The following is a 25258-nucleotide window of genomic DNA, read 5'->3' as shown; positions in this document are numbered from 1 at the left end:
CTATATTTTTCTACCCATTAACCATCCCCACTTCTGGCTCCCCCTGCCCTACCCTGCTATGCTTCCCAGCCTCTGGTAACCATCATTCTGCTCTCTATCTTCATGAGTTCAATTGTTTTAATTTTTAGCTCCCACAGATAAGTGAGAACATGCAAAGTTTATTTTTCTGTGCCTGGCTTCTTTCACTTAACATAGTTTCCTCTAGTTCCTTCCATGTTGTTGTAAATGATAGGATTGCATTCTTTTTCATGGATGAATAGTACTCCATTGTGTATATGCACCGTATTTTCTTTTCCATTTGTCTGTTGATGAACATTTACTTTGCTTCCAGAAATGACAGCAGTTCTACTCCTCCTCTCTCTACCAGTCCTAGCCGCTGGCATCCCCATACTACTAACAGACCGTAACCTCAATACCACTTTCTTTGATCCAGCTGGAGGAGGTGATTCCATCTTGTATCAACATTTATTCTGATTCTTCGGTCACCCTGAAGTCTGTATCCTCATCTTACCAGGGTTTGGAATACCTTGGCTATTGTGAATAATACTGCAATAAATATGGGAGTACAGATATCTCTTTGCTATGCTGGTTTCTTTTCTTTGGGGTATATACCTAGCAGTGGGATTGCTGGATCACACGATAGTTCTGCTCCGTGGTGGTTGTACTAATTTACATTCCTGCCAGTAGTGTGTGAGGGTTCCCTTTTCTCTCCATCCTTGCCAGCATTCATTATTGCCTGTCTTTTGGATAACAGCCATTTTAACTGGTGTGAGATGGTATCTCATTGTAGTTTTGATTTGCATTTCCCTGATGATCAGTGATGTTGAGCATCTTTTCATATACTGTTTGCCATTTGTATGTCTTCTTTTGAGAGATACCTGTTTAGATCTTTTGCCATGTTTTAATCGGATTATTAGATTTTTTTCTTATTGAGTTGTTTGAGATCCTTATATATTCCGGTTATTAATCCTTTGTTACATAGATAGTTTACAGATCATTTTAGATAGTTGGCAGATCATTTCTCCCATTCTGTGTATTGTCTCTTTTATTTTTTTTTTTGCGACAGAGTCTCGCCCTGTCATCCAGGCTGTAGTGCAGTGGTGTGATCTCAGCTCACTGCAACCTCTACCTCCTGGGTTCAAGCGATTCGTGTGCCTCAGCCTCTCAAGTAGCTGGGATTACAGGTGCACACCACCACACCCGGCTTATTTTTGTATATATTTTTTGCAATAGAGACAGGGTTTCGCCATGGTGGCCAGACTGGTCTCAGACTCCTGACCTCAAGTAATCTGCCCTCCTTGGCCTCCCAAAGTGCTGGGATTACAGGCACGAGCCAGTGTACCCATTTAATGGAGTATTTTAACATAAAACTAAGGGCAGTTGCATAACTTCTTTCAATGTAGCTATTTGACATAAGGCAAATCTGGCCTTACAAGAACAGGGAAAAAAGCTGGGCGCAGTGGCTCATACCTGTAATCTCAGCACTTTGGGACATTTAGGCAAGCAGATAACTTGAGTCCAGGGGTTCAAGACCAGCCTGGGCAACATAGGGAGACCTTGTCTCTACAGAAAAATAAAAAAAAGTAGCTGGGTGTGGTGGTGTGCCCTTGTAGTCCCATCTACTCACAAGGCTGCTGAGGCAGGAAGATCACTTGAACTGGGGAGGTCAAGGCTGCAGTGAGCCATAATCCTGTCAGTATACCCCAGCCTGGGCTACAAAGTAAGATTCTGTCTCAAAAATAAATAAATAAAATAAAAAAGCTGGGCGCAGTGGCTCACACCTGTAATCCCAGCACTTTGGGAGGCCGGGGTGGGTGGATCACGAGGTCAAGAGATTGGAATCATCCTGACCAACATGATGAAACCCTGTCTCTACTAAAAATACAAAAATTAGCTGGGCATGTGGTGCATGCCTATAGTCCCAGCTACTCGGGAGGCTGAGGCAGGAGAATTGCTTGAAGCTGGGAGGCGGAGGTTGCAGTGAGCCAAGATCGCGCCACTGCACTCAAGCCTGGGCAACAGAGCAAGATTCCATCTCAAAAAAAGAAAGAAAGAAAGAAAGAATAAAGAAAAGTGGGAAGAAAAGGAATCGTTGATACTTTCCTCTTCAAGTCCAGCATCTGGTTCTTTAAATACACATCTCATGTGACATGGAAAAGATCTTTTAAAAAAAACAGCTATTAAGTAAAGTTTCTCTTGCTGCCACCAAGTGTGTCCCTTGGACTGAAAATGAGAAAGCTGAGATTTTTTTTTTTTTTTTTTAAGAGTAGCAAATCTAAAACATTAGAAGTTTATTAGAAGTTTTTTTTTTTTTAATTTTCTTCCTAGAAATTATTATTATTATTATTATTATTTTATTTTTTTTTAATTTTTTGAGATGGAGTCTCACTCCGTTGCCCAGGCTGGAGTACAGTGGTGCAGTCTCAGCTCACTGCAGCCTCCACCTCCTGGGTTCAAGTGATTCTCCTGCCTCATCCTCGCAAGTAGCTGGGACTCCAGGCGCGTGCCACCTTGCCCGGCTAATTTGTGTATTTTTAGTAGAGACGGGGTTTTGCCATGTTGGCCAGGCTGGTCTTTAACTCCTGACCTCAGGTGATCTGCCCGCCTCAGCCTCCGAAAGTGCTGGGATTATAGGTGTGAGCCATCATGCCTGGCTTCTTCCTAGAAATTGTTGAGTTTTCTCATTTTGTGTTTAGCTACTTGATTATTAGTCTTGAATCAAAACAGGAATGCTATTAAATTTAGCAGTTATGCCATCTAAACTTTTCAATCTAAATCATTAATTTTTTTTTGGAAATAGGCAAAATTACACTCACACGTCTGCTCAGAAATGATTGCGTTCACCTCTTCCCACGCACTCAATGGAAGAACCTCATCCAGCCCTCAGGCAGGCCGGGGAACTAAGCAAGAGTTTACATACAGCTGGGTGTTTGCCTGTTCCTGTGTGCTGTGCTCTGTAATACTCGTTCATTCATATTGTGCATTAAGTAGAGGAACAGCTTCTAAGATGTATTAACACCTCATTGTTGGCATAGAACGCTCCCTTACATTCCAGGTTGGCTCATTTATATATTTCTTTGGGATATCCTGATTTTCTTTTGAGAGGAGAAAAAGTCACCCACTTCGAACTCTAGATTTTTCAGAAGGTTATGAAACTCCAGACAAGTCATTTCCATTTCCATTCAGGCTTATTCACAAAATTATTAACCAAACCAAGCAAAAGCTTTGGAAAGTCTCTTCCTTTGCTCTAAAACCATGTAAAACCAGCTTTAAACCATTTTGACTATTTTAAAGTTTACTAAGAGATTCGTGGGTCTGAATATATATCCCTATACTTAGTCTCTAAAAGTTTTGAAACAGAGAAGGCCAGGCTGACATTACTTGTGTGGGTCATATCCTTCTACAGAAAAGGTTATGATTATTAAAGGCCGTTATCAAAACTGGTTTCTTTTGTAAGAAGGAGGAAAGTACTTCTCATATCTGTGGCTTGTTGGCCATCCTCACTTTGGGGAAATTTTCAACCATTATTCGCTCTTCAAATATTACTTCTGTTCCATTCCTTCTCTTTCCTTTCCTCTAGAACAATAATTATACATCGGCTGGGTGCAGTGGCTCACACCTGTAATACCAGCACTCTGGGAGGCCGAGGTGGGCAAATCACCTGAGGTCAGGAGTTCAAGACCAGCCTGGCCATGTAAAACCCCATCTGTACTAAAAATACAAAAAATTAGCCAGGCTTGGTGGTGCGCGCTGGTAATCCCAGCTACTTGGGAGGCTGAGGCAGGAGAATCGCTTAAAATCAGGAGGCGGAGGTTGTAGTGAGCCGAGATCGCGCCATTGCACTCCAGCCTGGGCAACAAGAGCGAAACTCTCTCTCAAACAAAAAAAAGTATACATTTATTAGACTTTTTCACTGTTTTCCATATAGTCTGATATACTTTTTACTTTTTTATTTAAAACATTTTTTTTGAGACAGGGTCATGCTCTGTTGCCCACGCTGGCATGCAGTGGTATGATCATAGCTCACTGTAACATTGAACTCCTTGGCTCAGTCAGCCCTCCACTTCAACCTCCCAATCAGCAAGGTGAGGAGACGGGGTCTTGCTTTGTTGCCCAGGCTGGTCTTGTACTCCTGGCGTCAAGTGATCCTCCTACCTTAGCCTCCCAAAGCACTAAGATTACAGGCATGAGCCAGTGCACCAGCCTTGAAAACCTATGAAATACACATATGCAGAGTTGCATATAACTGCCCACACAATCAGACTATCGAACAGTTCCATGTTCAGAGTATCGAACACTGAAGAGCCACCTCGTGTTATTCCTTTGCACTCATACCCTCTCCTACCCCTAACCTCTGGCAACCACTTGTCTGTTCCCAATCACTATAGTTTGGTCTTTTTGAGAATGGCCTTTTTTTTTTTTTGAAATGGAGTCTTGTTCTGTTGCCCAGGCTGGGATGCAGTGGTGCCATCTTGGCTCACTACAACCTCTGCCTCCCAGGTTCAAGCAATTACTATGCCTCAGCCTCCTGAGTAGCTGGGACCACAGGTGTGTGCCACCATGCCCAGCTAATTTTTGTAGTTTTGGTAGATATGGGGTTTCACCATGTGAGCCAGGCTGGTCTCGAACTCGTGACCTCAAGTGATCTGCCTGCCTTGGCCTCCCAAAGTGCTGGGATTACAGGCATGAGCCACTGCACCTGGACTAGTATACAACCTTTTAAGGTTGTCTTTTTTTCATTCAACATAATGCCTTATAAGAGTCATCCAAGTTGTTTTAAAAAGTAATAATGCATAGACTTTTTAGTACTGAGTAGCATTCCACTTATGGATATGCTACCATTAATTTTCTGTTGACCCATTTAAGGACATTTGGACTATTTTTGGTTTTTGGTGATTGTGAATAGAGCCACTATAAACATTCATGTATAGGTTTTTGTGTGAATAGACATTTTCAATTTTCTAGGGCAGTTATGTAGGAGTGGTGTTGCTGGGTCATATGGTATGTGTACTCTTAACTTTATAGGAAATTGCCAAAGTAGCCGGGAGTGGTGGCTCACTCCTATAATCCCAGCACTTTGGGGGGCCAAGGTGGGAGGATTGCCTGAGCCCTGGGGTTCGAGACCAGCCTGGGCAACATGGCAAGATCCCATCTCTATTAAAAAAAGAAATTGCTATAGTGATTTCCAGAGTGATTGCTGTCATCTATTTTTGAAAATAATTTCCTTAAAACAGTTCCAAGTTTCACTCTTGGCTTTCCTGCCTTTGTGACAAATGCTGGAGTTCTAAGCGTATGTGCCTCTCACGTTAGAAGCATAGGTGTCTCTAAGGTAGTTTGTGTGGCTCACTTTGCGTGCTCTACAGTTTCAAGAACTGCACCTCAGATGTTGGAGGATGATAGCGGGTGTGGACTTGAATGGATTGGCTCCTAGGTTCTCACACAGCTGCCTTTTTTCTTTGTGACCTTGCACATTATGTCTTGTCTTTATATAGCCTCTACATTTAAAAAAGAGATTAAAAACATGCATTATGTGGTTGGTACAAAGATTAAATGGGAGAAAAAAGTTCTAAATATAAGTCTGAAATGCAGCGAATAGTCAGGGCACTTCAGCTATTGTTTTTCAATTACCTGTGTGATGTAAACGTGATACAGGATCAAACACGTCTCTTCTGATTTTCAGCTCTAAAGGTCATTTCATAATCAAGCCAGTTGATAGTGACCTGCCCTGATTAGTGGTCCTCATAAAGTCCAGAAATTCTCCTGTAATGTTTTAGAAATGGAAAGGGAGGTTTCTTTGTGTCTCTGTCACAGTAGTATGGTTATAGGACCTGAACTAAAAATATGCTGTTGAAGTGTATCTTTAGAGGACCAGAAGCAATGAGTTCAAAGGCTATGCTTATTTCAGTAGAATTTTTTAATGACATTTATTTCACAAATGATCTTGCTTGCTCTCTTCTAGTTCTGGGATTACCGCCAGCCTCGGAAATACCTCAATATTCTTCCTTGCCAGGTGCCTGTCTGGAAGGCCAGATACACAGTGAGTGAGCCACCCTGCCTCTTGATAGGAAACTTCTTTTTGGGTGTTCCAAAAACAAGGAGCCCAGGGACATTTTATCTTATTTTCTTTGTGAGGTGATTTTATCTTTCTCTCTTGGTTTAGTGGTGGGACAAATTTGATAATGATGGCATAAATGCTGTTAACTATTTCAAATTTTATTCTTGGCTGGTCGCAGTGGCTCACACCTGTTATCCCAGCACCTTGGGAGGCCGAGGCGGGTGGATCACCTGAGGTTAGGAGTTCGAGACCAGTCTGGCCGGTGTGGTGAAACCCCATCTCTACTAAAAATACAAAAATTAGCCAGGCGTGGTGGCGCATGCCTGTAGTCCCAGCTACTTGAGAGGCTGAGGCAGGAGAATCTCTTGAACCCAGGAGGCAGAGATTGCAGTAAGCAGAGATTGCACCACTGCACTCCAGCTTGAGTGACAGAGTGAGACTCCATCTCCAAAAAAATAACTAAGTAAATAAAATAAAAACTTTTTATTCTTTGAGTGTTGCGTAAGTATCTACATCAGAATTGCTGATCAAAGCTCCACAGAGAAGCTAGGCCATGTAAAGATACTCACTAATGATAGGGCTGGCAGCAGGGCAGATGGAGGAGAGGGTCAGGAAGCTTGAGGTCTGTCAATTGTGGTGGAGTGAACTCTGGCTTTAAATTCAGAAGACCTGGGCTGGGGGTCATGCTCTATCATTTAATACGGATGTGGCCTTGGGGAAGCCATTTGATGTTTTTGAGCAGAAATTTCCTCTACTGTAGAATATGAATAGTTATTTTTACTATGCCCTCCTTTTTTTTTAATTGTGGTAAAATCCACCATTTTAAAGTATACAATTCTGTGGTTCACAAGCTGACTTTCTTTTGAAATAACTTATATGAATGTGCTTTTTAAACCATTAAATGCTACAAATAGAGTGGGTAGGCAATTATCAACCTTCCAGTAATTTTCCATTGCCACATGGGTGAGAGAGAATGTATTTCCTTTAATGTCAACCTGAAAGCTAGTACAGGGATGAATAAAGCTACCTTTATACATTCGACTGTCACCATGGGGAGCAAAAAAGATAACTTGGGTATTAAGATGACTTGGGTATTAAGCTAGTTTTGCACCTGGGATCACTTGCCAAGAAATCAGACACTCTTATGAATTGAAATACTTTTCTAGATTAATATGTTTGCTTTAAAAAATAAACAGAAAAGTCCAAGAGTGCTACCAGGAAGGGTGATGAAGATAAATGTGCTCTTAGATGACTATTTATTCCTTAAATAACAGTCTAATGAAACTAAATGGACCCCGTAGCTACCTAGCAGATTGGGTTTTGCCAAGTAAAACATGTCAGTCCTGAAGTGAGCAAGTTTTCCTCTAAGCAGTTACAGTGCTGGGGAGGCGGGAAGGTGATGCTTCACATGGATGGCGTGTTTCTGGTGCGTTTCCACGTGGCAAGAATTAGGTTTGCTGCTCCAGGGATTTTCCCTGTCAGCCCTGCATGCTCATTCTGGGAAAGCACTCAGTAACTCTTGAGCTACTCATGGAGAGTAGCTAGGATGTGAAACAGTGTGTTTCAGTGCATAGCAATCAGAACCATTTGCTTATTTTAGAATTTTCAAAGTTCTTCAAGCACTTGCCTCAGCCTGAGTTTTTACTTGCTGTGGTGGCTTCCATAAGCAAAGAGAAAAGTAACGATGTTCAGCTTACGGTGTTTGGGGAAAATTTCTCCAGATGAGTTGGGGCCTTCCATTATCTAATTATTTTACTTAGGAAGAATTCCAGGTTTGGAAACTCAAGACTCAGCCAATCCTCCCTGAAATAATCTGATCATCTGCTTTTGCCTTCTCTGCCTTAGCCTTTCAGCAACGGATTGGTGACCGTGATGGTTCCCCAGCTGCGGAGGGAAAACAGCCTTCTCCTGTGGAATGTGTTTGACTTGAACACCCCAGTCCACACCTTCGTGGGGCACGATGATGTGGTGCTGGAGTTCCAGTGGAGGAAGCAGAAGGAAGGTGAGTGGCAGAGGCCTGCTGCCGACTTTCCTTCTGAGCTCTGGTGACAGCAGTGCCAGTCAGTGCTGCCCTGGAGTCCAGTAAGGAAGACAGAGAGAGAGCTAGGCTTTAGGAACCAGAGAGCCAGGGCTGTTGCCATCTTTCCTCATAGGTGGGTAAAGGGACTATATAAGGCTGCTGTTCCTCTTCCAAATTCTGTCCTCTTCTCTTAATTTTCAGCGTAGTCTCTCTTGCTTGGAAGAGATCTGCTCCAGTAAGAGATGGAAGATAGAGATTTGCTGTTGGATCGTTTCTGGGACTGAAAGACTCTGGGCTCAGAAGTCCAGGACATTTACCCCTTGCCACTCTGTTGATGAGGGAGACCCAAGGTGGTCGTCAGTACTGCCGACTACATACCCTCAGTTGTCTTCATAAGCACGTAGTGCTATTTTACCTTCCAGCCCTTTGAAGATAGATTTGGCTGATAGACTTGCTTTGATCATGACACATGATGTGGTCCCTCCTGGGTTGAAAGGTTAGGGGCTGATGTGCAATTAAACGCCCTCTTTACCTCTGCCACATCAGTTGGCAAAGCTCAAGATAGAGCTGCTTCCAGCACATCCTGGCACGAGGATGAGGCGGAGATGCAGAGCAAGCAGGAAATGTAAGCCACCGAGGTGTTGGGGTGGTTTGTTATTGCAGCTTCATCATCCAGCCCTCACTCATGCAGGGCCCTAGTGTAATGGGAGTCAAGAAGCCGCAGCCTCAGTTTCTCCATCAGCTCACCATGCAAGTTTAGATACAGCCTGTCTTTTCTTGCGATCGTTTTGCCGTGATCTCTAAGTGTTTGACAGAATACAAGTTTATTTGTTGGTGTTTTCATGTTGCACATGGGAAGCCAGGCAGGTGGAGTGATGTGACTTGTCCAGGGTCCGAGGAAAGGTCTCTAGTGGACCTGGGATTAGAGCAGTCATCTTCTGTCCCAGCTTGTTTGTGACTCTTATAAACTTCTTCCAGGATATTTATTTAAGAGACTCTTGTGGCCAGGCGCGGTGGCTCACGCCTGTAATCCCAGCACTTTGGGAGGCCGAGACGGGCGGAGCATGAGGTCAGGAGATTGCGACCATCCTGCCTAACACGATGAAACCCCGTCTCTACTGAAAATACAAAAAATTAACCGGGCATAATGGCGGGCGCCTGTAGTCCCAGCTAATCAGGAGGCTGAGGCAGGAGAATGGCATGAACCCGGGAGGCAGAGCTTGCAGTGAGCCTAGATGCGCGGCTGCACTCCAGCCTAGGCGACAGAGTGAGAATCTGTCTCAAAAAAAAAAAATACTCTTTTGATCATCCTGTTAACTTTCCTACGCATATTTCCAAACTCTCTCTTGCTTCTAGAAACATGAGGCTGCCTGGTGTTTATCCCACTAATTGCATGCATGGGTTTTGGCTTTGAATTTAATCTCTTGCATTTGCCGTAGAAAACAGATGATGTGGCCAGGCGTGGTGGCTCACGTCTATAATCCCAGCACTTTGGGAGGCCAAGGTGGGTGGATAACTTGAAGTCAGGAGTTCGAGACCAACTTGGCCAGCATGGTGAAACTCCATCTCTACTAAAAATACAAAAAAAATTAGCCAGGCCTAGTGGCACATGCGTATAGTCCCAGCTACCTGGGAGGCTGAGGCAGGAGAATGACTGGAACCCTCAGGCAGAAGTTGCATTGAGCTGAGATCACGCCATTGCGCTCCAGCCTGGGAAACAGAGCAAGACTCCGTCTCAAAAAAAAAAAAAAAAACAAGAAGACAAAACAGATGATGTGATTTCCTCAGTCTAGCAGGAGGGGTTGACCGGTAGTTTTGGATGGAAATAAAGTTTTTAGGAACCCATTTTTAGTTACTCATGTTGTCTTTAAGCTAGTGGGGTGAGTTGTGTAAATTGGAACTGCCTGGCCAGTAGCAAAATTTTGAGTACAAGTTACTATTTAACTTTTTTTTTTGTTTTAACTGTGAAAGAGGGGAATAATAAACACTGGGGCCTACTTGAGGACTGAGGGTGGAGTGGGGAGAGGATCAGAAAAAAATAACTGTTGGGTACTAGGCTTAGTACCTGGGTGATGAAATAATCTGTACAGCAAACCCCCGTGACACAAGTTTGCCTGTGTAACAAACCTGCATATGAACCCCTGAATCTAAAATAAAAGTTTAAATTAAAAAAAAAATTTTTTTTACTGTGAAATATATCATGTATTTGAAAATTACATGGAACATGTATAGTGCAACAAGTAATTATAAAGTGAAAATCTATGTAATTACCATGCAGGTCAAGAAAGAAAACAATGCCAGGAGCCCCAAAGCTTCCTGATCATAATCCCTTCCTTCCCTGAGAACACTACTCCCCTAATGCTTATGATAACCATTGCTGGATTTTTCCTTTGTGGTTTCACTGCCTGTTTATGAATCCCTAAAGGTAGTTTAGGTTTGCCTGTTTCTGAACCTTTTACAAATTTAATTATTATGCGTGTGTTTTTATTCAGATGTTCCTTATGATGGGGTTGTGTCCCGATAAACCCATTATAAGTTGAAAATATCATAAGTAGAAAATTTATTTTAGGCCGGGCGCTGTGGCTTACACCTGTAATCTCAGTACTTTGGGAGGCTGAGGTGGGTGGATCACTTGAGGCCAGGAGTTCAAGACCAGCTTGGCCAACATGGCAAAACCCCATCTCTAATAAAAATACAAAAATGAGCCAGATGTGGTAGTGCGTGCCTGTAGTCCCAGCTACTCGGGAGGCTGAGGCAGGAGAATCTCCTGAACCTGGGAGGCGGAGGTTTCAGTGAGCTGAGATTGTGCCACTGCACCCAGCCTGGAGACAGAGCGAGACTGTCTCAAAAGGAAAAAACAACAACAACAAAAAAAAACAAACAAACATATTTTACCCACGAAACCTACTGAACATCGTAGCTTAAGTAGCCTACCTTAAACATGCTCAGAACACTTCCATCGGCCTATGTTTGGGCTAAATCCCCTAAAACAAAGCCTATTTTGTTTAAAAAAGTGTTGAATATCTCATATACTTTATTGAATACTGTGCATTATGTTAAAATTGTGACAGTTTCACGCCATCATAAAGTCAAAAAATTGTTAAGTTGAACCACTGTAAGTTGGGAACCATCTGTATTTTACTTCTTTCTCAACCGAAGGTTGTTCCAGTTTACTTTTACTGCCATGTCTTCGTCATCAATTTTTTTTTTTTTTTTGAGGTAGGGTCCCACTGTGTCACCCAGGCTAGAGTGCAGTGTGGCACAAACATGGCTTACTGTAGCCTTGACCTCCTGGGCTCAAGCAGTACTTCCACTTCAGCCACCTGAGTAGCCAGCACTACAGGAGTGTGCCACCACGCCACCTAATTTTTTGTATTTTTGTAGAGATGGGTTTCACCATGTTGCCCAGGCTGGTAATAGTCATCAAGTTTTATTGGACCACTTCATGCTTTGATTTTACTGTCGGGAAGGATTTCTCAAAGAGGTAGGAAGTGAGTCAGGATGTTGTGGCCAGGGGACAAGGATGCCTTCTGAGGGAAGCAGTAGTCCTTGGTTTCAGGTGTTGCTGACAGATCAAAATGTGGAGTAAGAGAAAAGCATTTAACTGACCAAATCGGAAGCCATATAATCATTAAGAAAGGAGTTCCAGGCCAGGTGCAGTGGCTCATGCCTATAATCCCAGGACTTTGGGAGGCCAAGGCAGGTTGATCACTTGAGGCCAGGAGTTCGAGACCAGCCTGGCCAACATGGTGAAATCCCATCTCTACCAAAATATATTAAAAAAAAAAAAAAAATTAGCCAGGTGTGGTAGCGCGTGCCTGTAATCTCAGCCACTCGGGAGGCTGAGGCAGGAGAATTGCCTGAACCAGGAGGCAGAGGTTGTTGCAGTGAGCCGAGATTGCATCACTGCACTCCAGCCTGGGTGACAGAGTGAGACCCTATCTCAAAATACAAAAAATTAAAAAAAAAAAAACAAAAAAAAACAAAAAAACGGTGTTCCAAAAGCAAATTGAGGAGAGAAGCCAGATCATAGGGTGGCACAAACAGAGGCAGCAGGAACTGGTTTAGGGAATGAAGTTACCCTCAAACGCAAGGCATAGAATTAGCCAATTGGGAGAGGCTGCTGCCGTCTCTGTTGGAAGGCAGGGAGAAGATACAAGGGAGTCGGGGAAGCAAAGGGCCCCTTGGGACCAGCTGGGGAGGCACAGGTCGAGGGGTTGAGTTAATTTATAACCTTTAGAAAGGAATTAGGCACCTTTTCATCAAAGTCAGGGGCATGAAGAGAAGCCAGATGTAGGGTCAGAAGATTGTTGATGTGGACATGAGGCAAGATGGTGGCAATTGTAACAAGCCGTGGTTCAGAATAGTTGCTCTCTGGCTGGCCATGCCTAGTGATATATGAAATATTGAGGAGTGAAGTTTTGGTTGAAGGTGGTGATGTGGAGAAGGAACCAACTCACCCTGTGACCTTGGACAGATCATATTCTCTCGCCTCAGTTTCCCCATCCATAAAGTTAAGAAATTGGATGAAATTATTTCTAAATTCTTTGCTGTCTGAAGGTGGTCGTGAAGGAGGTTCTAGGTACTGCAAAATTATCCGCAAATGTCCTGATCTTCTATGAAGTTATTTCATAAACACCCTGAACCTTTTCAGGATCATTTCCCTTTGCCCAGACTTAAGATGAAAATATGATTCAGTCAATTAAGAACATTAAGGATTGATTATTCATTTTACAAAGAGATGCATCACTTTACCAAAAAATTCTTTTGAATGGTAAGATGCTGTGATGCATTTGAAACAACCCATTTTGCAAAAATACGTTCATCTCCAGCTCCTTGAGAGCATGTAAAAGGAGGAACATTTGCAGAGGTGAAAGGTTAGTGTCACATTAAATCCCAGCATCGCTCTTTACCTGCTAATTTGCCAGTTAGTATTTCACTTCATTTAAGTTTCTGCTCAAATGTCATTTCCTTGGGGAGTTCTATCTAAAAATAGTTCCACCGTCAGTCTCTTGTCCTCTTATCCTGTGTTATTTTTTATACCACATGTTTTATCAGATATTTATTTGTCTATTTCTACCACTGGAATGCAAGATCTATAAAGATAGAAATTATTTTATTCATGCTGTAGTCCCAGTACCTAGAATAGTGCCTGGCATTTCAGAGGTGTTCAGTAGATATTTGTTGAACGGATGGATGAATCTCACTCCATTTCGACCCATAGCAAAATGGATGTTGAATCCAGAAGAATTTCCAGGATTCTTATTTGGTGATTTCTAGGGTCCAAGGACTATCAACTGGTGACGTGGTCCCGAGATCAGACCTTGAGAATGTGGCGGGTAGATTCCCAGATGCAGAGGGTATGTATTCAGTGCTATTGTGGAGAAATGTACCTGGATACACCAAAAATATAAGATTCAGGATTTGTGGAAATTAGAGATTACAAGACAGACTTTCTTTTGTTTCGTTTTTGAGACTGAGTCTCACTCAGTCTCCCAGGCTGGAGTGCAGTGGCACGATCTTGGCTCACTACAACCCCTGCCTCCTGGGTTCAAGCAATTCTCGTGCCTTACCCTCCCGAGAAGCTGGGATTACAGGCGCCCACCACCACACTCGGCTAATTTTTGTATTTTTAGTAGAGACAGGGTTTCACCAAGTTGGCCAGGCTAGTCTCGAACTCCTGACCTCAAGTGATCCACCTGCCTCAGCCTCCCAAAGTGCTGGGCTTACCGGTGTGAGCCACCGTGCCCGGCAGGATAGACATTTAATATGTACTTACTCGTTGGCTGAGTGGCTGGTGTGTACCACATCAAGGCTTTGAGGTCTTTAAGAACCAACTTCAGTATTCAGCACTTTAAGGCCAGAGAGCCTCTAAATGTCTTTCCCTCCCTTATTCTAGCATAAGATAGTATGGGTAGCTCCCTGATCATGTGCCCTGTGGGCTTCATTTCTTTCTCTTCTAAATGGACTAAGAAGCCTACCTTGTATTCTGCAAATGCTTAGAGGCTTCTACATCCATCAACAACACCGCTTCTATGAAGCTGTTTGTAACTTTTTCCCGATAAATGATATCTGTTTCTTACATGAACCACAGTAGTACCTGGTATGAGCTGCTTAGTTGGCCATTGCTCTTCTCTGCCTTATCACAGGGCTCTGTCCTCTCCTCATTTGATGGCTAAATATTTTGACAGTGGGAAGGTGTCTCACTTGTATTGGATCTCCCACAGCACTTGGCACACTGCTTTGCACAGAATTAATAGAAAATACTGGATAAAAATTTCAACACTGCTTAGTATGGAGTCACTCTTGAGCAGTTTGGTCAAATCTGATTACCTTATTGCATTTTCAGTCTGTTTTCTCTGAAAGGTACAATTTGCACCAAAATGCCTTGAGGTTATGATTTTTGTTTGTTTGTTTGTTTTTGAGATGGAGTCTCTCTCTGTTGCCCAGGCTGGAGTGCAGCCACATGATCTTTGTTCACTGCAAGCTCCGCCTCCTGGGTTCAAGTGATTCTCCTGCCTCATCCTCCCAAGTGGATTACAGGCGTCCACCACCATGCCTGGCTAATTTTTGTCTTTTTAGTAGAGACGGGGTTTCACCCTGCTGATCAGGCTGGTCTCAAACTCCTAACCTCAGGTGATCCGCCCGCCTTGGCCTCCCAAAGTACTGGGATTACAGGTATGAGCCACCATGCCTGGCCGGTTATGATATTTTTGCTCCTGGATTAGCTGAATAACTCCATCAAGGATTGGAGTTTAAATTAATTTTTTTTCTGAGGCTTGCATAAATTCCAAACATGATGAAAAATTTCCAGGGCTGAATAATAGAGTCTATTATCCCGAGTCTTTAACCAGGGAGAGTTGGCAGTGGGTAAAATCTATTTTGATTATGTCAACTCTTGGCTGACACATCTCCATCCTTTGCCATTCCCATTTTTAAGTCAGAACTCTTTAATCAAACATGATGATCATTTCCACTGACTTCTCTAGAACTACATCTTCTACCCTTTGTTGCAGCTCTGTGCAAATGACATATTAGATGGTGTTGATGAGTTCATTGAGAGTATTTCCCTTCTGCCGGAACCCGAGAAGACCCTGCACACTGAAGATACAGATCACCAGCATAATGCAAGCCACGGAGAGGAAGAAGGTAATTTGTCAAACTGATGTCTCAGGTGAGGTGCCACTCTACGCATTGTAGAGTTGTGGCAGATACCCCAGACCTATTCTCTGATTCATTTTCAAAAATGCTTTCCAACACTGAACTTCTCTCTCCTGCTAGCCCTAAAGGAAGATCCCCCTAGAAATCTCCTGGAAGAGAGGAAATCAGATCAATTGGGGCTGCCTCAGACCTTGCAGCAGGAATTCTCCCTGATCAATGTACAAATCCGGAATGTCAACGTGGAGGTACTTAGCTTGATCAGCTGTATCTCGTGTTTGCTGATGGCAGTTTGTGGGAGAGGGAACCATTTCAGCCACGATTTTGGTTAGCAAATAACTTCGCAGCTTTAACAGAACTCTCTCTGCTTGCTTTTTTATTTCCTGGGTTTTCTGGCCAGGCGCGATGGCTTACACCTGCAATCCCAGCAATTTGGGAGGCTGAGATGGGCAGATCACTTGAAATCTGGAAGCCAGGAGTTCGAGACCAGCCTGGCCAACATGGTGAAACCCTGTCTCTATTAAAAATACAAAAAAAAAAAAAAAAAAAGAGCCAGATGTGGTGGCAGGCACCTGTAGTTCCAACTACTCAAGAGGCACAGGAATCACTTGAACTTGAGAAGCAGAGATTGCAGTGAGCCAAGATCACACCACTGCCCTCCAGCCTGGGTGACAGAGCAAGACTCTGTCTCTAAATAAATAAATAAATACATAAATAAGTAAATGGATGCAGACTTTCTTTCTAACCCTATTCTTTTCTCCTAAGATGAGCCAAAGGAGAACCTGATGCTTATGTGCCTTAGCTCCTCCTTAGATGCTCCAGCATCTCATTTTACTATAGAGGAAGATACTTAGGCCCAGGAGGCTTAGTGATTTGGCAGGAGTTGCTGCTGAAGTTAGGGGCAGAGTTGCCTTGGGAAGCCAAACCTCCAGCCCCTCCAGGGCACTCTCTGTGCTGTGCTGTGCTGTGCTGTGCCATCTTCCCTCACAGGCTGGCCATTTCCTGGTGATTTTGATTCATAGTAAGAAGGCAACCAAAACTTCTTTGTTCACTTAGCCTGTGGAACATTTACTCTTTTTGAGGGGGCAAGTATTGAAAGTCTTTGCTTTAGAAAATTGAGTGACTCTCCAGAAAGGAGTTTTAAAGCTTGATTAGTTTTTCCTTTACCCAAATATGTGCTGTTACATAACTATCTCATGTGGCCTTTAAAACAAGTCTGCTGGCCGGATGTGGTGGCTTACGCCTGTAAGCACTTTGGGAGGCTGAGGTAGGCGGATCACGAGGTCAAGAGATCAACACCATCTTGACCAACATGGTGAAACCCCGTCTGTACTAAAAATACAAAAATTAGCTGGGAATGGTGGTGTGCGCCTGTAATCCCAGCTATTCGCAAGGCTGAGGCAGGATAATCGTTTGAACCCGGGAAGTAGAGCTTGCAGTGAGCCAAGATTGTGGCACTGCACTGCAGCCTGGCAACAGAGCGAGACTCTGTCTCAAAAAAAAAAGTCTGCTCTAAGTGGTTTTAGCCTCACTTTACAGCTGAGGAAACAGAGACATCAAGAGACGAAATGTCCAAGGTCAGCAGGTATTTGGTGGAAGAAATAACATGTGAATCCAGGTCTCCAGATTTTCCACATGTGGTTCTCTTCACTTTACTCCAGCTGCTGTCTCTATTTGGCAGCACAAGAAATCGAAAGATATAAAAGATTCTTTGCTTAATTAGTGATCTATATCAAGTCAGTTTATACTCCCTTTGTCCCATTTGAGGACAGTGTGGATTCCTAGTGATCTAGTTGAAGATCTTGATTCCTTTCTTTGAGAGTACTTTAAAAAAATTATTGAGATATAATTCACATACTATAAAATTCATCTTTTTTTGGGGGGGATGGAGTCTTGCTCTGTCCACCCAGGCTGGAGTGCAATGGCACTATCAAGACTCACTGCAACCTCTGCCTCCCGGGTTCAAACGATCCTCCTGCCTCAGCCTCCCAAATAGCTGGGATTATGGGCGTACACCAGCACACTCAGCTAATTTTTTTTTGTATTTTTAGTAGAGATGGGGTTTTTGCCATGTCGGCCAGGTTGGTCTTGAACTCCTGACCTCAGATGATCTGCCCACCCTGGCCTCCCAAAGTGCTGGGATTACGGGTGTGAGCCACCATGCCCAGCCAAAATTCCCCTTTTTAAAGTGAATAATCTGGCGGTTGTGGGTATATTCACAACGTTGTGCAGCCATTACCATTGTCTGATTCCAGAACATTTTCATCATTCCCAGAAGAAACCGCATACTCATAAGCAGTGCCTCCCTATTTCCCCTTCCCCCAGCCCCCGACAATCCCAAATCTACTTTCTTCCCCTATGGATTTTCCCAGGAGCACTTTTTAAGTTGAGTCTGGTGTTTAACTTCTTCCTGCTTTATTTTCCCATCTCAAAGTAAATATAACAAGTTTCAGTCTATCCCACAACTTTGGGAGGAAGCTTCATTAAAGTCAGAATACTTTGAACTTCACAGTGGCTCACGCCTATAATCCCAGCACTTTTAGGAGGCCAGGGTGGGCGGATCACTTGAGGTCAGGAGTTTGAGACCGGCCTGGCCAACATGGCGAAACTCCATCTCTACCAAAACAAACCAAAAAAAGCAAAAAAACAAAAACAAAGATTCCCTGGGCATGGTGGCGCCTGCCTGTATTCCTAGTATTTGGGAGGTGGAGGTGGGAGAATTACTTGAACCCAGAAGGTGGAGGTTGCAGTGAGCTGAGATCGTGCCACACTGCACTCCAGCCTGGGCGACAGAGTGAGACCCTGTCTCAAAGAAAAAAAAACTTTCAGCTTATTCCATTGGTATGAAAATTTAATAATCTGATATGACAATTTAAGAATCTTTTTGAAAATGAATTGTCTTCCACACAAATTTGTCTTTGTAGAGTCCCTTCACCCAATTACTAGGAACATGGAGCGTTCAGTTAAATGCACTTGCATTGAAAGACGCTTTGTGGTTTGTTTCCAGAGCCATTGTGGATTTGTCTCTTGCAGATGGATGCGGCAGACAGGAGCTGCACAGTGTCTGTGCACTGCAGCAACCATCGCGTCAAGATGCTGGTGAAGTTCCCTGCTCAGTATCCAAACAACGCCGCCCCTTCCTTCCAGTTTATTAACCCCACAACTATCACATCCACCATGAAAGCTAAGCTGCTAAAGGTAGGGGTCTGGGTTCCCAAATTCTCCTGCTGTTCTGCATCATTGTCTAGATTGAGTAGTAAAGAAGACTGAAAACTCTAGTAGATGAGGTTCAGAAGTCATCTGTTTCATACACACACTAATGTTAGCAACGTAACCTCTGCACTTGCCATTTGCTTTTTGTAGAAAACATAAGAGTGGTGGTTCTTAACCTTTTTTGGGTCATGGCCTTCCTCAGAAAAATCTACACAATGATTGCATATGGTTTGAGAAATACTGCCTATAAATATGTGAATTGCATATAATCTGTCCACAGATCTCATTAACGTTATGCATTCATCTCAGGTTATGAGATTTGCAATCCAATTTCATTTAGGAGCCCAGGTTAGGAGCACTGCAGTCCAATGTCATTTATGTGGAAACAACAAGCAAGATGTATTCTGAAGCTAAAAGATATTTTATAATTAGAAAAAAACACGTGTAAGGTCATAAAAAAAATTTTGTCCCATAGAAGGAGCTGGTGTTATCCTAGAGGTAGGCTGGCTAGCTGCGCAGTGGGTGTTCAGATGGAGGTGCCACAGCCTGACATCAGTGTTGAATTCTGCAGATTCAGAGACTTGATGTGTCAGTTCATCCAGAGCAAATCAGGTGGAATCTACATGACAAAGCCCTATGAGCCTCTTCATACCGCTTGTTCAGTTTGAGCAGTGTCACAAGTAAAGTGACTGAAGTTTTTTGACAAACTCAGGCCAACCTGAATGTTGCTCATTTTTTGCCCAGTTTGGGTCGTGGACACTTGATTGTTACACTTTGTTGGGGTATCACATGGAACCAGGACATTTTCAAGTGGCTTAAGGATCTCTGAAATGCCAGTAACTCAGATCTTGTGGTATTTGACATGTTAAACTTGGAATCTGAATATATCGTTGCCTAGTTTGGACATACAAAAAAGATAGATTTTTCTGTTAGTATAAAATGATACAATTAGATTGCAAATTTTTTTGTGAAAAATCAGACCTTTTCCCAGTGCAGTGGCTCACTCCTGTAATCTCAGCACTTTGGGAGGCCAAGGCTCATGGATCACCTGAGGTCAGGAGTTCAAGACCAGCCTGGGCAACATGGTGAAACCCCCATCTCTACTAAAAATACAAAAAGTAGCCAGGCGTGGTGTTGCATGCCTGTATTCCCAGTTACTCGGTAGGCTGAGGCGGGAGGATCACTTGAACACGGTAGGCAGAGGTTGCAATGAACCGAGATCGCACCACTACACTCCAGCCTGGGCAACAAAGAACAGACTCAATCTCAAAAAAAAAAAAAACAAAACAAAACAGAATAGCCTATCAGAGAAATGTGTTCCTCTTCTTGACTGTGTTTTGGGCCTTTTCTAGATCCTGAAGGACACGGCCCTGCAGAAAGTGAAGCGCGGCCAGAGCTGCCTGGAGCCCTGCCTGCGCCAGCTCGTCTCCTGCCTCGAGTCCTTTGTGGTGGGAAGCATGAAACTGTTGTACCAACTTATGCTTTGGTGTTTTGTTTCATTTCTTTCTCCCTAAAATCATGGGCTTTCTGTGTTTTTCATGCTGGGTGCTTATTTTGTAATTCAACTTTAAGACAGGTTGTGGTTTTAGCTTATGGAATTTTAAATTTCAGAACCAGGAAGACAGCGCTTCCAGCAATCCGTTTGCACTCCCCAACTCTGTCACACCCCCGTTACCGACTTTTGCTCGTGTGACCACAGCCTACGGGTCATACCAGGATGCCAACATTCCCTTTCCTAGGACTTCTGGGGCCAGGTTCTGTGGAGCGGGTAGGTCTCTTTGGTTCTGTGATTCTAGATTTTGAGAGGGAGCAGCTAAGAATGTCATAGATTCTGTATAAACATCTTCAGCAACAAATGTTTGCTTTTACTCCCAGAGAACTCCAGCGAGACTTTCATAGTAGCGTGGCAGGGTCTGAGGCCCAGTCGGTGTCTCTGGACTTATCCTAAGAGTGTGCACGAGAATGGTGGTCTTAACTTTCTTCATTCTGATGAGCTTGGGTTTGAGTCTTTACTCACAGCCCTGATTCTTAGCAGGGGACAGTCCCCTGGTAGGGAGGCTTAGAGTCCCGCTGATGACTCTGCCCCGTTCACTTACATCCTCTCTCCTGGACTCTGGAGTGCTGACCTTTGTTCTTGGTAAGGGTCACCACAGTCATGAGTCTTAGCTTATGAAAATGTGTCTTACCCTCAGGTATACAGAGATAGAAGAAAGACTGGCCAGTCCTGCCTCAGGATTTCCCATATCCAGCTTGTTGACACTGATGGCTCATGTGATGTCTTCTTTAGGTTACCTGGTGTATTTCACAAGGCCCATGACGATGCATCGGGCGGTGTCTCCCACAGAGCCTACTCCGAGGTGAGTGCGGGAGATGCAGAAGCCACTCTACGTTCCCGTGGTCAGAAGTGGCCAGAGACCTGGGAAGGACCACGGAGTTTGTCTTTGGACAATGCGTTTTAGTTCTTCAGTAAACTCCCATTGCAAGATTTATTTGAGAAAGATTGAAGTCAATTAAGTTCAAGAAAGCTGAGATTTCTGCTGTACAGTTATTACCAAACCCTTAGAAGAAGTAGATTGATAAAAGCTATTGTCAAAACAAGGCAAATTGTTTTTAAATATGCCTTTCCCCTATTGCTAGCATATTATTTATTATTTGTTTTTAATTATTTTATTAATCAATTTAACATTAAATAAAACTGGAAAAATACAAAAAGACCATCTGTAGTTTCACAACATTAATGTGCCACTTCTGATATTACCAAACAATGTGTAATGTTATAACATTACGTAAGTAGTACATTGGGAAAACACAAACAAAATTTTTTTCTTTTTTTTAAGATAGGATCTGGCTCTGTCACCCAGGCTGGAGTGCAGTGGCATGATCATAGCTCACTGCAGCCTTTACCTCCTGGCTCAAGTGATCCTCCCACCTCTGCCTCCCAAGTAGCTGGGACTACAGGTGTGCACCACCATGCCCAGCTAATTTTTATGTATTTTTTTAGAGATAGCGTTTTGCAGTGTTGCCAGGCTGTTCTCAAACTCCTGAGTTCAAGCAGTCCACCTGTCTCAGCCTCCCAAAGTGCTGGGATTATAGGTGTGAGCCACCATGCCTGGCCTGGAAGTTTTAAATTACAATGTGAAAGCCCTTCTTTGCCTTTTCCCTGTTTTAGAGATAATCATGTTTAACAACAGAACATGTTTCTGTCTAGTCATTATTTTTCTGTGCTTTAAAAAAAGTTTTTCTTTATAGGCAATCTGGTGTAGCAGATAGGAATATGGACTTCAGAGCCAACATGTACAGATCCAAATTTTGGCCCTGTTGCTTTATGACCTTGGGCAAGTTATCTCAACTTCAGCTTCAGTTCCTTCAACAGTAACGTGGGATGATCGTAGCACCCACCACCTGTAGTTGCTGGGAAGATTAAGTCCCTCTAAAAACATTTAAAACACCACCTGGTATATCGGAAGTGCTCTGTATGTCCTGTTATGATTACTGGGTTTTAAAACTTTAGGTTTATACAGTAGACTTCTGGTTCTGCAGTCTGGTGACCAAGATATAATTTGCAAAGCTCCCTGCTGCAAACCCCTGAAGGCGCTGGATACGGTATAATCAGCATAGTCATTGTATTAGTCCGTTCTCACACTGCTATAAAGAACTGCCCAAGACTGGGTAATTTATAAAGAAAAGAGGTTTAATTGACTCACAGTTCCACATGGCTGGAGAGACCTCAGGAAACTTAAAATCGTGGCGGAAGGGGAAGAGGCACATCTTATGTGGCAGCAGGCGAGAGAGTGTGTGCATGTGAAGGAGAAACTGTCAGGTCTTATAAAACCATCAGGTCTGGTGAGAACTCACTCACTATCATGAGAACAGCATGGTGGACACAGACCCCATGATCCAATCACCTCCCACTCTGTCCCTCCCTCGACATACGGGGATTGTGGGGATTACAATTCAAGATGAGATTTGGGTGGGGACACAAAGCCTAACCATATCAGTTATGAATGAATAGCTGAGCTAACAAGAAAGAAAGAGAACTGAATGACAGAACTGTGTGAGCAGACACTGCTGTTTTGCCAAGAGGTGGCCAATCTCTGCAGTAACCTGGACAGTTGTGACCTGGGCCCCGTGGGAACTGGCGTTCAGTACTAGGGAATACCTACATTACACCCAGTTCCTTATTGGAGTAGAAAATGTCCTGTATTCTCAAAGGAAAAGAAGGAATATCTGTATCCGGACTTTGGATTAGAGGGGAAAATGTTCCTATTAGAATGTTTTTCAACTGACAGTCCTTTACTGAGGTATAGTTTACAGTACACAAATCTGAAGTGTACGGCTCGGTGACCAACACTCACATTAAGATATAGAACGTTGTCCTCACCCCCAGAGGTTCCCAGTCCCTTTTCCCAGCCCTTCAGCACCCAGAGGACACCACTATCTTGACTTCTGTCCTCATAGTTTTGCCGGTTCTTGAACTTCATTGAAGTGGAATTGTGCAGCATGAACTGTTTTATGTCTGGCTTACTTTGCTCAACTTAATGTTACCGACGTTGATCCACATAGCCGCATGTGTCAGTAGGTCCATCGGATGAATATAACACAGTTTGTTTATTCATTCTCCTGTTGATAGATATTTGCATCCTTTCCAGTTTTTGGCCATTATGAGAAAACCTGGATACATATGTTCATAAAAAGACTTGTATATTAATTTCTGCACCTGAGGAGCAGAATTCCTCAGTCATCGAGTAGATGTATGTTTAACTTGAGAACTTGCCCAGAAGTTTTCACAGTGGTTTGCCATTTACCCTGTCATCAGCAATATTTGAGAGCACTGGTTGCTCTGTATCCACTCCAAAACTTGGTATTGCCAGTCTTGTCAACTTTAGCCATTGTGATGTGAGTGTCCTAGTATCTCACTGTCGTTTTAATTTGCATTTCCATGTTGATGATGAATGATGTCAAGCAGCTTCTGTGTGCATATTGACCATTTGGGTATCTTTTTTTGTGTTGTGCTTAAGTACTTTGCCCATTTTGGGGGACCTGCATTTCTTATTTATTTCTGGTTGTTACCTATTTTGATTACAAATTCTTTGCTAGATGTATGTGTGTATTTTTTCCCAATCTGTGGCTTGTCTTTCTCCCTCTTTAATGTTTTCCAGTGAACAGATTTTCCTAATTTTGATGATGTCCAATTTATCACTTTTTAATTTTATTTATTTTATTTTTTTATTCTTTATTTTTTTTTTTGAGACAGAGTCTTGCTCTGTCACCCAGGCTGGAGTGCAGTGGCACGATCTCGGCTCACTGGACGCACTGCCTCCCAGGTTCATGCCATTCTCCTGCCTCAGCCTCCTGAGTAGCTGGGACTACAGGTGCCCGCCATGACGCCGGCCTAATTTTTTGTATTTTTTAGTAGAGACGGGTTTTCACCGTGTTAGCCAGGATGATCTCAATCTCCTGACCTTGTGATCCACCTGGCTTGGCCTCCCAAAGTGCTGGGATTACAGGCGTGAGCCACCGTGCCCGGCCTATTTATTTTATTTTTTATTTTTTGATACGGAGTTTCGCTTTTGTTCCCCAGGCTGGAGTGCAATGGCACAATCTCAGCTCACCACAACCTCCGCCTCCCAGGTTCAAGTGATTCTCCTGCCTCAGCCTCCCGAGTAGCTGGGATTACAGGCATGTGCCACCAGCCTGGCTCATTTTGTACTTTTAGTAGAGACGGGGTTTCACCCTATTGGCCAGGCTGGTCTCAAACTCCTAACCTCAGGTGATCTGCCCGCCTCAGCTTCCCAAAGTGCTGGGATTACAGGTGTGAGCTACTGCACCTGGCCTTGTGTTTTCTTTTAAAAGCTTTATAGAAAAATAAATAGGTAAATAAATGCTTTATAGATTTAAATTCCTTGTTTAAGTTCTGTGATCCATTTCAAATTAATTTTTGCATGTAATGTGAGTTAAGGGGTCAAAGTTTGTTTTATTTTGTAGAAAAACAGTTGTTCTAGCACCATTTATGAAAAGATTTCCTTTCTTCATTGAATTTGTATTGATGCCTTTGGTGAACATCAATAGATCATATATTTGTGGTCTTTCTGGACTCTCCTTTTTCCCTTGATCTGTTTCTCCTTTATGCCAACACTACATTCATAATGTACTTTTTTATAGTTCACTCTTCAAATCTGATACGTCAAGTTCTCCAATTATATTATTCTTGTTTAGTTCAGGTTGGCTATTCTAGGTCTTTTAATGAAATTATGAAATCAGCTTATTAGTTTCTAGTACAAAGCCTGCTTGTATTTTGAGTGGAATTGTGTTGACTCTGTAGAACAATTTAGAGAAAATTGATGTCTTAAGAATACAGACTCTTCCAGTCCACTAGCGTGGTGTATTTCTCCATCATTGTATGTCTCCTTTAATTTCTCTCAGCAACATTTTGTATTTTCATGCACATTTTCAAAAATTAAATTTATTCCTAGGTATTTGATGTGTTTTAATGCTACTATAAATGAGCTTTAAAAATACTTATTTTCCAAATGTTTGTTTCTAATTGATAGAACTATAGTAGATGTTTGTAGGTTGACCTTGTATTCAAATTCACTTATTCTAGTAGTTTGTAGATTCCTTTGAATTTTTTATGTCTATAATCATAGAAGCGTTCTATGCTTCTGCAGATAAAGCATTTTTCAGTGTTAAAAGTTTTATTGACTTCTTTTTCTGGAGTTTCCAACTTCTCATTTTATCTTCTCCTCTTGGTATCAAGTGCTAAAAATAGCACCATTGGAAATATGACAGGACTGCAGCCAGTGTGGATAATT

At 42.9% G+C, this 25258-nt stretch overlaps 1 protein-coding gene across 3 annotated transcripts in view; it reads left to right on the top strand.

Moving 5' to 3' along the window:
• The window catches only part of WDR59 (WD repeat domain 59), a 116126-nt gene that overhangs the window by 60680 nt on the left and 30188 nt on the right, over positions 1–25258 (top strand). For 2 of the 3 annotated variants that reach the window (XM_023202439.2, XM_023202441.1), the window contains 9 exons: positions 5960–6037; positions 7901–8057; positions 13356–13435; positions 15092–15224; positions 15357–15481; positions 18267–18431; positions 19799–19894; positions 20058–20214; positions 20734–20803. In XM_023202439.2, coding sequence (XP_023058207.1) covers positions 5960–6037; positions 7901–8057; positions 13356–13435; positions 15092–15224; positions 15357–15481; positions 18267–18431; positions 19799–19894; positions 20058–20214; positions 20734–20803 — 1061 coding nt within the window. The remainder of the gene's footprint in view (positions 1–5959; positions 6038–7900; positions 8058–13355; positions 13436–15091; positions 15225–15356; positions 15482–18266; positions 18432–19798; positions 19895–20057; positions 20215–20733; positions 20804–25258) is intronic. The other variant, XM_023202440.1, reaches the window with a different exon arrangement.

This window comes from Piliocolobus tephrosceles, chromosome 17 (assembly GCF_002776525.5).
Source record: "Piliocolobus tephrosceles isolate RC106 chromosome 17, ASM277652v3, whole genome shotgun sequence".
NCBI classification, from domain to species: Eukaryota; Metazoa; Chordata; class Mammalia; order Primates; family Cercopithecidae; genus Piliocolobus; species Piliocolobus tephrosceles.
This window is presented reverse-complemented; position numbering and strand designations above follow the sequence as displayed.